The 14,989-nt window shown below is 37.9% G+C and overlaps 1 protein-coding gene and 1 long non-coding RNA gene across 2 annotated transcripts in view; both read left to right on the plus strand.

Moving 5' to 3' along the window:
* LOC103393001 (uncharacterized) overlaps positions 1-4,330 on the plus strand; it is a 210,601-nt gene extending 206,271 nt beyond the window's left edge. Inside the window, exons 9-12 of the long non-coding RNA XR_522971.3 lie at positions 315-363; positions 1,570-1,664; positions 3,130-3,218; positions 3,907-4,330. This is a non-coding gene — a long non-coding RNA (uncharacterized LOC103393001). The remainder of the gene's footprint in view (positions 1-314; positions 364-1,569; positions 1,665-3,129; positions 3,219-3,906) is intronic.
* A 7,607-nt stretch (positions 4,331-11,937) lies between these two features.
* Positions 11,938-14,989, plus strand: part of LOC103392999 (eukaryotic translation initiation factor 3 subunit I-like) — a 9,813-nt gene continuing 6,761 nt past the window's right edge. The window contains 6 exon segments of the mRNA XM_025064730.1: positions 11,938-12,086; positions 12,360-12,452; positions 12,905-12,953; positions 13,347-13,393; positions 13,908-14,005; positions 14,210-14,333. Of these exon segments, the coding sequence (XP_024920498.1) occupies positions 12,084-12,086; positions 12,360-12,452; positions 12,905-12,953; positions 13,347-13,393; positions 13,908-14,005; positions 14,210-14,333 (414 nt within the window). The 5' untranslated portion in view covers positions 11,938-12,083.

Raw genomic sequence — 14,989 nt, forward strand, 5'->3', positions numbered from 1 at the left:
TGGGAAATACAGGCTTAGGAGATACAGTACAGTAGACTCTTTGACACTGTTTCTAAGTAGAGTTCAGTTCAATGTGGTGAACTTTAGTTTTTAACACATAATGTTTTCTATTTGTATTTTTTTAGTACTGAGCGGTGGCACAAAAGTTGTGATTGAAATACCGTCTGAAGCTGTAACGTACAGTATTTATGTTATTAAATCCTACAGTCATGTCTTCTTCACTGCCGCCTGTTGTCATGTTGTTCTTATGAACCTAAAATGACACAAAAACTGATGTGAATTATGTGAATTAACTTGCTGTATTTTATTTACAGAAACGCCACGTCAAGTTGTTCATCAGCTGGCGGACATTCACTCAGACAGGTGTGTATACACAAATCACTTTTATTATTACAGCAATGTTCATAGCACCCCCGGTAGGAGAGAGAGGGTTTATTCAAACACAAACACCAAGGAAAGTTGTTTTACACAACTTTTTGTCCCTAAAATGTCCCTTATATTTTTGTAGTGAATAGCTTTAGCTCAAAATGTAACAATTTTATCTAAAACATTTTAAAATAAATATTTCATTTAATATGAATAAATATCATGTACATTCTTGCCCCTCTCATGTAAAATACGGAAAATTTAGGTCTTTAAAACAAAAAAAAAGACAGCGTCCAGTTGACTTCATCACCTCTGGTTTGGCATTAAAACAATCTCCAGGCTATGACTGAAGAGTGTGTAACAACCAGAGGGATTTTGTTATCATAGGGCAGTATTTATTTCTGTTTTTAATTAGGGAAAATGATTCCCATCTGTTAAAGGGTTATTGTTGTGCCTGTTATAAAAAAAAAAAAAAAAAAAACTTTCAGCAGAACAGTTGATTAATTGAGCGTGTCTTCACTGCGGCACTTCAGCTGGAGCTGACCAACCAATTATCATAATCCAGGGCTGTTTATTTTTTCTCCACTGCCAGTCATGATGCACGAGCAGAGCCAGTGGTTTAACACCGCAGAGCCTGGTTAAAGTGATGCTCGGTAGCCAGTGACACTCAGGGCTGCAGCCGGACAATGTCTGTTCAGTCTTCCTCTCCTCCAGTGCACTAATTGCTGAAAGGTGATCTGTCTGCGTTTGACCTGACAAAAACACAGGCACGTTCACAGAGTGACTGTATTGGCCCTTGGTATATATATATTTTAGGGTCAAACATTAATCTAAGTTTTTTGAAGAACTAGTTTTTCTACAGGTATTGGGTGGTTTGTTGGGTTTGGAAACATTCATAGTTAAATTATAATTATATTAATCAAGTATTCAGCGTTATCAGTAAAATTTGTTTAATTAACCTCTGTTTAAGCACAGATTCATTTGTATTGTAGTGAAATGTTGAAGAACATCGAGCAATTTAAAAAAATAAATAAATTATGTTTTCCCGTAACTCCTGTTTTTCAGTATTTGGCAGTAGAGAGTGAAAATGTCAGAGCTAATAAAAGGTTATCGATATGGAAAATGTAATTAAACTTTCTTCTCTCAGAATAAGTCCACTTACAGTATGAACTGGCAAATATTTCACTATTTTCCTCTGTCTAGACACGCAGGACAAGACCGCAGCTTTGAGACCGGACAAAAGAGCTACACAGGTCTCCAGAGAACAGTGAGGACCTCTCTGACCTTGATACTCCTGGGTTAGTAAGTTATGTTTTTATAAATTCAAGACTCTTAGTGTTGTGAACTTATTTTAAAGAAAAACATTAAGTTAATGAGTTCATATTAATTCAAAGTGATCGTGTGACATTCTTTTCTGGTCATTTTAACTTTGATTGAAGAAGAAACAACAGTGCTAACTACGACGTCCTACTAGCTCATAGCGATAGCTGGCCTCTTACAGCAAAGACCAATGTTAGATATTATGTGAAAAGATAAAGGTTCTCATTATTCTTTCAAAACTGATTCAGCAGTGTTCCTGAACCTCTCAGTGTTGATACTACAAAATACATAATACAAGTAGCAACTGAGCTAAAGAAACAACATTGTCACTGTTTTTACATCACATGACATTGATTGTGAGAAGAAAAACCTGTGCTCTCTCTGGTCAGTTTTTATAATTAAGTCTTCAAAATTTTTTTAATCGTAGTAACAAATATGAAGGAGAAAGAAAGTCTGTGATAGGCAGTGGTGGTGCTTCATCACTGCCTACCTCACCCCTAACCCTCTGGTGCCAGGCTACTGCACAAGTAGCCAGTGAGCATTTAACAGTGGCCAGATAGGAAATTAAATTTCCTCTCCCACTCTGCGTGTTTGATAATCCTAAGCCTTTTCCAGAAACCTGCTCCCTCCTGACCTTTGCTTCCACCTGTTATAGACCTGGTCTGCCTCACGTCACTCACCTCGTAACATTGACAACACCAGTATACAGGGACGTTAATTACTACATGCACCACTCGGTGTCCCAGCTAATGATGCTGGACCGCTGAAAACTCGCCTGCACTGGCTTTAAAACCTGTATCTCAGTGCTGTAGTTAATGACAGCAGATGTGATCTTTTTCTACCCAGTAAGGTTACACCTACATACTGAACACCTCGGCGCTATTGATAAAAAAAAAAAACACGCAGAGAGACTGAAAGGCTGCCACAACAAAATCAGCTACTGATGCTTGTAAAGTTTTTCTCAAGGCCAACACACAATATACGTTGGGTTTATTGCCCTTTGGAATCATAGGTGAAATTAACCAGGTGAACAGATGATTTACATCGTATTATGGCTTTCACGTATGGCTTAACACGTATTATGGCTTTCACAAAGAATATCACCAAAAAATGTGTACTTTTTTAATTCTATTTAGAGACACATGGAGTCAAATCCTCTTTGATCCACACTGTGGTGACATCTTCTTTTGGTTCATATTTCCCAGCTTGGAAATTAAGGCTTTAATTAAGGCATTAATTACTGTCAATAGTGTTTGAAAATAAATGATCGCTTTTTAAGTTTTGCTTTTTCAAAACTAGTTTTAACTTGATTCATGTGACAAATTATCTCTTGAACTGGTATCTTTTTACAGTTGTCGTCTTATATACCTTAGTTATACCCAGCATTTGGTGGTTGTCGATGCCTAATCCTCTTTTTCATCACTTTCTAAACATCTGCAACAGCTGGAGGATCTGGACCGCAGGCAGTCCAGTGAAGTGTGTCTACAGTACGAGGCCACGGACCTGGGAGTTGAGAAATGCCCTGAGAAAAGGTATTGTTTTGCTTACGTTCATTTAAAAAGTGTGTTCATCCCTGTAGTCTGTCCAGTTCTGTCACAGCAATATACCGGGGTGGGGGGAAGGGTTATTGTTTTATTTAGGAATGTTGATTAATTTTTATTTATCATGATTATTATGATTGCAATTAATTAAATTTAATCATGATTAATAAGGATTTCAATTAGTCATGATTAATTGTGATTGTTCTACAGCCACCCTGTGATTAATGAGATTTGAGACTTTGAAGTTTGTCTCCAGTCTCTAATACATATACATATTTAAACATATATATGTATATATGTGTATATATTTATATATTTATATATGTATATATGTATATATGTTTATATATGTGTACAGTATATATACACATATATGATTTGTGATATACAAATATATATATATACAAATCACATCTGTCTTTCTATTTGTTTAAATATTCTCCGTCAAATCTCTACTCATTAGATTTACTCAGGAGAAAATTTCTGCGGTTTTATTAAATACCTGACACATCAGCAGTTCGTTTTTTTTAGCTCTCATGATAAACACAAGCGCTCTTTTGGAGATTCAGTGTAATGTTACCGACTAAAGTATCTGTTAAAGTGTTACTTTCAGCAGCTCATAAATTCCACACACCGTACCCTCTCTGAGACCCCTTGCTATTTTTCTTATCGTGTACAGTATCGGAAAGCGGAGCAATAACATCCTTGAGTGTGCCTGGGTGATGGCGCTGGGGCCACGGCGGCTGCTGTCTGGGGGGGAAATTAAAGTGAAATACATCTCTCGGCTCTTGTACGTCACACGCCCATAAGGAGATTCTCTGTGATTGTCGTCTTTGCAGCCAGCACATTATTTAAAGAGGTTTTTCATGTGGTTTAATAAATCCTAGGTAAACGTTTTGAACTCTGCTTTACAACAATGTGATCAGACACAGATCCTGTTGCCTGTCTGGGAGGCCAGGACTTGGTATATGTTATAAAACAGGAAATCCAGATTAATGTGAAGTAATGTGAAGTCCTTCTGCAGTGTAATGACGTTTTCTGTGACTTTGTGCAGAAAAACAAAAGTTAAAACCAACCAACCGACCAATCAGGGCTGCAAATGTGTTGTTAATTAATTAATTTTACAATTTATTATTTAGTAAATGGAACTGAAATGTGATTCAGTTGTTTTTTAAGGCTGAAGCTAAGTTTCATGGGGACCAGTCAGCACTTCTACTGAAAGAACCTTTTCAACCAGGACAGAGTGAATCAGATACATAATTTGGCAAAAGCTGCTGACAGAAAATCAGTTAGGAAAATATTTGGATATTCAAACACCCCCCCACCCCACCCCCCTCCCCAACCAAACACATCACATGTTGAAAATACAGACGGTCTTGCACATGCATGCGAAAGGCAGAAACTGGGACGTCTGGCCACCCTCTGGTCTCACCCCATCTACCCCACACGATCTGTAAATATCCCATCATCCCCAGGTAGTGGAGAAACCAGTCAACGCCAGGAAACTGCCAGANCCTTTCCCATTCCTCTCCATTCTCATCCCGCCAACAACCAATGATGTGGGCCCTGACCATTGGTCGTCAGACCCCCAGATTGCCTGGACACACAAGAATGAATCCGTTTTACTTCTTATTGATTAGGTTTAAGTTACAATTCTTACGTTGTTAGCCTAGCATAATTGCCCTGAGTCATATTTTTAGGTTTCCAGAAAAACAAAAAAAACAAATTGCAGTCATGGTTAATTTAAGAGTCATTGTAGATTTTAGGAAGCTCTCTGATCGGCCGAGGATGTAGTCATTTATGTGCAGTGAATCAGCAGCCTTTAGAGCGCAGTTTTTTTACTTTGGGGTCTTGAAAATATAATATAATATTTTTTCAGCTAATTATTATTCTTTTAAAAAAATATGATTTGAGTGGAGGCAACTCACTCTGTCTGTGGTACCTCTGGGTTCAATTCCCAGAGGAACCACATATGGCAGCACTGTAAAGTTCCCCAATGTGTGATGAATGAGGGAATCAATTATTTTTATTATTATTCTGTCAAACTAGAAGGTACAAATACTAGTCTTGAAAAAAAATTGCTAAAATATTAGAAAGACATTAGAATTTATTTATTTGATACTCATTCTTCTGTCCATGTTCTGTTTCATTTGTACTTGCACACACATTTAAAGTTATTTTACAAGTGCAGTGAGACTGTATTCTGTAAGGCTGCCATGGTCCATAAATGTAAATAAGCACGGCCTTTCTGAGAAGGAAATATATGGTCGGCTTAGAGCCAGCCTCGGAGGATTAGCCTTACAATAGAAGTGACCTGGAAGGCCAGGCAGTAGGTCAGTTTTGCTCCTGGCTCCTCGGTGCTTTGCTGATATGCAAGTTTGATATCAGGTTAAAGAAATCTGCTTTTTCAAGGTGTAATCTTTCCTTCAGTTAAACTCCAGCAGAGGGATAGGAGAGGTTACATAAAGATGTTTATTGGGACCCAGCCCCTGAGTGGGGGAGAGAGAGAGATATCTATAAAAAACTTACCACAGCTATAATCTTTTAATGGCTCACAAATGAAAAACAGAGATTTTCACTGTGGACCCAGGTCTGAATTTAATCACCCAGAAATGCAGCGGTTCTTGTATTTGTGCTGTGGACGTGCATGTGCACTCGCTGCACTTAACTTTTAATTATTAGACTTTGACATATCAAGAACAGCAGGTCACGTATGTTCGCACAGCGCCGAGGTCACTCTGTCGTGTATTTAAAGGCCTAATGGGCCAACAGTGTTGAAATCACTGTTGCATTTGGACGCTGAGATCTGATAGTTATAGTTGGTGACACCACCGCTAGTGGGGTCTGACTTACAGAGAGCCACGTTCAGATTGTACAACTCTGAACCATTAATGGCTCTCACCTCATGGAAATGGACTGCAAACACTCAAGATAGACATCAGTGCGATTCCGCAGAGCAAATTCTCTGACCTGTGGATGAAACAGCCACTTCAGCTATTAAGAAAACAGGGCACGTTTATGTGCCATTAGGAGCATTTATTTTCAAAGAGATGGAAACAACGAGCTGATTAGTACCAACTCCATTACAGCCGCTGAGAGCCTGTGAGTGTGTGTGTGTGTGTGTGTGTGTGTGTGTGTGTGCGTGTGTGTGTGTGCGTGTGTTGGGTGAAAGCTAAGAAGAAAATATAGCTGTTTTAGATAATGGCTAATAACGAAGAGAATCTGATAAATTCAGTCCCACTCATAGTCTATTAGATGAGGTGAATTTAACACAGAATATTGGTCATTTAGTTTTGACCACAGGAGTGGGGTGCATTCAGAGTTAAAGATGTAAAACAAGGTCAAAAAAAGGAAAACTCAAAGCACTACAGAGTTTTATATCTACAGGTCATTCTAACATTGTATCTCTGCATAACTATGTGTGGTCACAACTGTGTGCGTTGTGTGTATGTTGCTGTGTTAAGGATCATATCTGAGGGATAATTAAAGCAGATAATACCTAATGTGGCAGAAAACAGTGCCAAAAAAGATTGCTGTGGTCAAGTTTACTTCTAGAACCTGCAGGAATATCTACAGGTTTATAAACAAAAGTATTTGCAAGAAGGGGGATTTAACTGAATTCAGTAATAAACCAAAGCCGCTCACAGTCTAAAAAACAAAACGATGTTTTTGATGAAGTTGGGGTCTTCAGTCGATAACATATACAGTCCCACCGTCCTTGCAGCCCACTGGTGCAAAACGGAGTATAAACGAACGCATAGATCAAATTAACAATATTACTAGTTATATATCAGACAAAACAGTAACCTTTCATTTTCTTATGTGATTGATCAGCCACTCTACTCTCCACAGCTAGCACAGTAGCCAAGCTGCACGTTACACCCAGGTCGCACATCCTCAACTCAGTCATCATTGTCGTCTTTGCTTGTTTAACACAAACACAGTCACAGTGAGTCCGTGCGGAGCCGTTGGTTGTTAATTGATGAGAACAGTGTGGAACCCCAGTCGAGAGAGTGTGTGGTTTTAAACTGCGTCCTCCTCCTCACTGTGTTTGTGGAATCACTTCCAGCTGCTCTGCAGCCACTATTGGCACCTTGGGCCCTCGTGTGAACTAAGACAAATGACATGTAAAGGTCATGCATAAAAGGCTTAAATGCTTCTATCATTTTCTACACCATCTATTGGGGAAACATGGCTATTGCAGGGGAAAGGCATAGGTATAATGATAATATAAATATTATAAATAATATTTATATATTATATATAATATATAATCTAGCTATCGTACAGACCCACTGGGCTCTGTTGTTTTTTTTTTTTCTGTGTTTCTACTTTGTTTTAGCTTCTGTTTTTTAAGGGAGATTTCTTTTTTTTTTTTTTTTTTGAATTATATGCTGCCTGGACTGGACTGGCCTGCCTGCAGTCCAGATCTCTCTGGATCTGTCTGTACATCATATGTATTGACCCCAGGTCATTCAGATGATTAATCAACAACTAAAACTTTCATAAACAAATACTTTATAAATGATCGAATTGTGATTAAAAAAACTTGCCTTGACGACTCGGTAAAATTACATGCTCATTAAAGATTTAAACACTTTACCAAATCACAATTCAAATTTCAGTTGCGTTCTTAAAGTGTGCAACTACTTATATCTGGGAATTACTACTAACTACTAACTACTAACTACTAATATGGGAATTCTATAGAAAAAAAACTGCAGTTAGAATTGTCAAAGTAACTAAGTATTTTCCTCTGGGTTTGACATGTAAATTATATGTTCTAATTGTTCTCTAACCTTTCAGGTAGCTTTAGGCGTTAATTAGGTCGGTGACCTCAGCTGTCACCAAGAAGCTACAGTATATATTATAGGTCAAATACAGAGAGGAACAGTAAAAAGCAAAAGACACAAAGACTTTCCTGTGTGAGGCGTCCTTTGTGTGAGCGGACGAACAAAGGAATGTTCAGTTCAGGTAGAGCTCCCGACAACATCAGCCTTTGTTCGGCCTCCTTACAGCTGTGCATACAACCTGTGCTAGAGATGTTCAGTCAGTTGAAATGGTCAGACATCGACTGTTAACCTAAATATTTACAGTAGCCCGACTGTTAGGACTTGAAAGTGAGCGATGCATCTGTAAGGCATCCTTAACCCTATGGCCAGTGCTTTGACTCACACTAATATGTAAAATCAACAAATCCACAACACAACAAAGATCTATGTCAACAGCCTGAGGACGAAGTAAGTGTGGGTTAAGGCACAGGCAGGGACATTTTTTTGCAGACAGGACTTGATGTGGTCTGGGAGGTTATCAGTGACATCATCTCAGTGTGGGAGATTTCACTGATCACCTCTGGCACCACACTGCCTTTAGTTATCAAAACATGCAGGTTTTATGACCCCTCGTTTTCAGGGACACTTCATCACAGTCTGACATAGGGCAAACACAACCAAATATGTACTGCAGCATGGGTATATTCTGTGAAGGTAGTTAACTTCCAATAAATAAGACATTTTATTCCAGCATTTACAGAATTTAATTTAAATAAAACTAAGCTTTGTGATGTTCACTGAACTGCACTGACTGTCTCCACCTCTGACAATCACACATTAACTAGTCCTCCATACTTTGCCTTATGTTACTCCCACAACATTAGAGATACTTCCTTTGGAACTTTTTTAGTAATAAACCAGAATCTCTATTATTATTATTATTATTATTTGTGCCACAATGGAGGGAAAGAAAATCACTGAAGAAAGTTTATTTTTTGTGACAATATCCACTTTTACAAGACTGCAAAAAATGTTTGGGAGCCACGACCGTAGGCAGTAAATTAATTAAATAAAAAATTAAATAATAACTTTATCTTACAAAAGGGCATCAAGTTTTTTAAATAGTATTCCTGGACACCAAAAACATGAGTCTAAGATTTTTTTTCTGTCTTCACATATTCATGGCCATTTACTGCCTGCACCTCTTTGACCCTCCTGTGAATTGGGCAAGGGCACATCTGGTGTCAATACATCTTAATAACTTATTATAATTCTGCCTTTCCTGGGCAGGATATGCGGAGACAGAAGCCTATTTACGAACTAGCCAGCTGCTCAAATGGAGCCACACTGCCCTCACTGGATCTTCATAGGTACTGCAGGTGAACAAAAAACTTTTTAAAATGTTTGAACACAATATCAAACTTCAGAGCAAACGTGTTATAAAACACACATCTGAGAAACGAACACATTCAAATTTAATGTGTGACGTAGCTTTAAATATGGAAAAAAAATCCCTTCTGGGGGTAGGGGAAAGGCACTTTAAGATGCCTTTATGTTTCTTTTTCACAACTTAAAATAAATTGTTTAATTGTGCTGTTTTTTTTTTCAGATTACTATGAGACCAGAATAAAAAAAACTTAAAGCTTTTTTTCCATTACTGTAAACCGTGCTGTAAGTTAGTGGTTCATTAAGGCAGCAGTTTGGCTCCGAGGCTCAACTTCCTACATTCTTCCTGTTCTCTAAATCCAGAGATATTGCATATGTTTTCAGTAGATGTTTAATTAATGTTTGAAAACTGCCATCAAACCACCTGAAGAAAAGCAAGTAAATAACAAGCGCTTTAACACGGCTTGGCTGCAAATACAGTGACTAAGAGTTCAGTCAAAGGTCAATGAAGGCCTTTAACATTTTAAGACTTTGTCTAAATTTAAAAAAGAAAAGGGTTATTCTATAGGAAACTGATTCAAAGGAAGTTTGTAGGGAACTTATAGAGAGTAAATCTATTCACCTCATCCACTCATCAAGCCTCTGGCTGACCTTAATGAAAACTATTTTTTCTGTCAAGTAAACCTATTTTAAGGAACCAAAATTACAGATGTGGTTTTCCTGGATAATGTTTAAATAGCTCGTTCCATTTATAATAACAGGGTGAGACCGTTTAATTGTGTCGAAAACGGGGGTCGGACATTTACAGATGACATCACACCCAGTGTCATGTAGTGTGACAGCATACATACCATCGTTTCTGGTTTCTGTTCCTGTGAGGATGTGATAGTTAGTGAGATGGACAAATCTGACACAGCAGAGTTATACAGAAGACTGCAAAGGTCGGAGATGATGTGTCTGGATTTGAAAGGCAGACTTACTTAGATTTACAGTGCAAAAGTTACTGTTCATGTATTCCATTGGAATAATGTAAATTGATTTAATTTAATACATTTTATTTGTGCATGTGTTGTTTATGCAACTGTTTCAGACAAAATCTATTTTTCACCTTCAGTTCCCTTAAATTATGTTACCTTCTCATTGCCAACATTAGGTTTTATTAAGAAAATATATTTTGTTAACTCTCCACTCCGTCTATTCTATCCTAGACCAGCTTTTGGCTAATTTTAGCAATTTGGCAAATTCAAAGTTTCTTTAAGCTAGATTTTAGTTCACTTTTAGCATATTCTGAAAAAAAAGACACTTCTCCAATACTAATAAAAATGAATACAAACACACTCTCTGCAGCTGCTGGACACGTGCATTTCCATGCAGCTCAGCTACGTTCAGGCATAAAGACGACAGCACATACCCACCTGTTAGCACCGGCAGTGCTCACTGGTTCTGAATGACAACTTTCTTCAGGCCGTCAACGCCGCTCAATTGCAGCAGCTCAGTCCAAGCAAACAGTCCATCAGCACTGTGTCGGAAGTCTGTGCCGCTCAGCATTTGTATCAACAACCTGGCCAGAAATCTGCTGATTGGTAGACAAAGACCCTAAAAAAACAAGAGAAAACTTCTTATTTTTAGTTAGGAAAAATTGCTGGAATATAACACAGACCAACTGTCACAAAGTGAAAGTGTGTGCATTAAAGTGTACAAAATGCTTGTGCGGATCTTGTGAAGTAAAGTTGTAGGTAATATTCCAGAAGTTGGAATAAGAAAAAAATTACCATAACAAATCACCTTCCCATTAAGTCACAGTATTTTTCCATGACTACAATACAATTAAAAGCAATTTTGAAAAGTGTTATACTCCAAATACTGAGATTTGAACCCTGGTCTCCTGCAACCATCATCAGAGGGTTTATCCCATATCCCAATGTTCATCTTTTATCTACAGTGTACACATATTACACATTAACTCTATTACCCTAATTTATCATCATTCTACAATTTTAATCATAAACTATTGATTAAAACAAGCCATGTATATGCAAATACAGGACTTGTTTTAATCATTTAGTGCCATTTGAAAACTAGGGAATTTGTGCCTCCTCTCTTCAACACCACAATAAGAGTTTCCTTCAAGGCCGGAGTGGCTAATTGGGACATTTGAGAGTTTCCCTGAAGCAAGACCTGCTCTTCTTGCAAAAACTGTGTTTATCTGATCCTCACACAATATAACCTGACAGATGCTTACCATGTAATCAGGCTGGCATATAAGTTTCTATTGACCCTTTCAAGCACTCAAGTTGCATGTGAGCAGAAGTCTCTCACAATATAATAAGTGCCAATATTATTTATATATATGAAATAACTATAAACTAAACGAGAACAAAAGTATTTGAAATTATTTTGTATTTAAATTATTTATTTTTGTAGATTTTCACCAATGAGCTTTTCTGTTACCATCGTCAAAGCACGCCTTTTCTATCAAAGGAAACGTTTTAAGAGACTAAACTAAAAAAGTGACTGTCAGCGGTCAACTGTAGGGGGCGCGCTGATATTGGAACGTTTGTATGACGGAAACAGGAATACATTGTCCGGTCTTTACTTCCGGATACGGATCTGGCGCATGACACACGAGTGTTAGCCGTTTGGGCTTCCAGCGGGCGTCCAAAAAACTGGGCACGGTGGCTACATGTGATTGATTGAAATGGTGGGTTTTTGAAAACAGTTGTCGGTTGTATTTTGTTTGAAATGGTGGTCGTTCGGTCGAGACCGTTAGTGCAGTTTGCGCTAGCATGTGCGTCTCGGCAGCTAACGTTAGCTTTTGTCAGAAGTTAAAATGATTCGTAGTTAGTTTTTTTGTTCTAAATAATGAATCTAACGTTGTCGTGGTAAATACGGAATTGGCTATGACAGGGGTTTGGGCGTGGCTGATGCACATTTTTGAAAATATGAGATGAACTTACAAATATTGCTTTTGCAGATACCCATTCTGCTGCAGGACCACGAACGGTCCATCACTCAGATGAAGTACAACGGAGAAGGAGACCTTCTGTTTTCCGTCGCAAATGATCCAGTGAGTGGACACGAAATGTTTGCCACCAATGACTATAGGATAGTAATTATTTTGACATCAAGAATATGGAATGTCCACTTGGAGCTACAAATGGCAACGCGACTCTATTAGTCGAGCTCTGCCAAGTTTGACTTGCAGTTGTGTTACAAACATAAGTCTATATGCTCTATAGTGTGTATGATATGAAAATCATACTGTAGTTATGAAAAGGACACGACTAAGGCCAGTAGAATTAATTTATTTGAATTTATTTTATAAAAGTAAATTTTTCAACTTTACTTTCAAAGTAAAGTTGTATTATTTTACTTTAAAAGGAAAGTAGTACAACATGGATTTCTTCCTGAGGTTATTGGTGACACAGTAATGTAGAGCAAACCAATAATTTGTGAAGTGAAGCCATGATTGCGTTGATGCCTTTTAATATTTACCTTCAACAATGTCTCCCCACACAGGTGGCCAACGTGTGGTACACAGGAGCCGTGCGGTGCATAGACTGTGACTGTATCCTTTCATGTTATTTAGTTGGGTATGTTGCCGTCCGTTTACCAGGGATGTCTTAAGTTGATATCACTAATAATTAGTGATATGAAGACCCTAACATTTTCTGAGGAGCGTCAGAAGATATAACCAACGTGAAGGTGAACTCAAACAACAAACGCAATAAACAAGGGAAGACTGGCGTACTGCAACAATGTTATGACATTAAGGGTTATTTTATCATGTAACAGCACTGTGTTGTGAAACCAATAAAAGCATATTAATTGTTATATTATGACTAATTGTCTGACAGTTATTGTATCAGCTAAATGTCTAATCATGACACAGTTGAACCTGGCGTACGCCTATGAATTGCTGCCACGATGCATGCTACATTCCCTAACTGGCACTTCTCAGTGGACACCAAAAATGTTTTGACAGGATCAGCTGTCGACTGTGGGACTGTAAGACCAGTGGGTGAAAAGAAAATGCATGTGTTTAGATAGATAGGACTTTCTGTGAATTCCTTGGGAGTTCCAGCAGCAGTACAGCACTAAAACAACAATAAAAAATGCACAAATAGGTAAAATACATGAGTAGCAGCACACTGTCAATGAATATGGGAAATCTGAACAGTGGATGTTATTCTAAATTAAATTGGTATGATGTGGTGATGTAGTAAAGTATACCACATTATACCTATGATACTGTATGTATATATAAGCAAAACTGGTATCATTATAAGGATGTTATGTGAACAAGTATATAAAATAAATATATAATATATGAAATATTTGCCCAATGTAAATTAAATAGTGAAATAATGAATTTAAATAAACAGTTAGCTATATAGGCAGTTCCAGGAGACAAATTAGTGTATGGGTGTATTTTGGATAATTTCCTCTAAAGTGTTTTATATTTTGGTGTTTAATTTTTGCTCCATGTCCCTTCTTTAATGTCTGCCATTGGAACGTGCAGGTTCGATTTCAGCTGCAACATCATCATGTTTTCCACAGACTAGCAGATGGGCTGTCAGTGTTTCATGAACTTCTTCGACCTGAGAGATCCACAGATCGGTAGGTAATGGTCACACTCAACGTAAACAAATTAATACCGTAAAAAATACGAGACTGCAGATAGTACACGGCTTCCTAATTACTGCTAAAGAAATAGTTTGCACGCAGTATTATAGAAATGAAATACTCCAGGTAATAGTGAGTCACAGACAGCATGTTTTGTAGAGCTTGTGATAATGAGAAACATTGTTTTTTGTTGTTTAGTTGTTGTCAGTATTCCGGAGAAGTCTTGAAGAAAGTTAAGGAGACCAGCAGGCGCATCAACGACATCCAGACGTCTGTAGACCTCACCATGTTCAACAGTGTCTCAAAGGACAACACCACCAAGGTGAGAACTCTTATGGAAATGATTGATGAGTGATAACAGTTGTTGAAGAAAGTTGACCATCAAGGAGAACGTCCAGAGAAGAGTTTTGTTTTTAACAGCGAATAAAGAAAAGAGTTTTCTATGAAGATTCTCAGTCATCCAGGTCGCGGTTGAAGAGTTCCGTTAGGCAACTGGACGTCACATTTTGCCTCTCATCCAAGAGGCTTCAGTTCTAACTGAGGGGAGTACAGCAAATACAGTATATACTGTGGTTGTGACAAAAAATAAAGCTAGTTCAGTCCCTTTTGTCAGGGTCAACTGGGGAAGTGTCAACAGTCGTTAGGAGTCTGATGGGTTGTTGTTATCCTCATCAGAATGGTTTCGGTATGTGGATGATAGGTTGTGTCTTAGCCCACCTCTGTTGAGTGAAACTTTCATGTCCAGTTGCCCAACGGAAGAATTTAACACAGAAAAGAGATATTGTTTTCCTCTTAACTCTTGGATTTGTCGTTGTTTATATACGTATGTATGGAATTATGAGGTGACCCTCCAGTCATTTGTGCTAGAGACCCCCGCTCCAAAGTAGAACAATAGAAATAAGTGAATGAAAAATGTAATTGAAGATATTTATTGATAGTTTATTATATACAGTAAGTGTGTAAACTGAAGTAAACATT

Source organism: Cynoglossus semilaevis, chromosome 17 (assembly GCF_000523025.1).
Source record: "Cynoglossus semilaevis isolate Cse_v1.0 chromosome 17, Cse_v1.0, whole genome shotgun sequence".
Lineage (NCBI taxonomy): Eukaryota > Metazoa > Chordata > Actinopteri > Pleuronectiformes > Cynoglossidae > Cynoglossus > Cynoglossus semilaevis.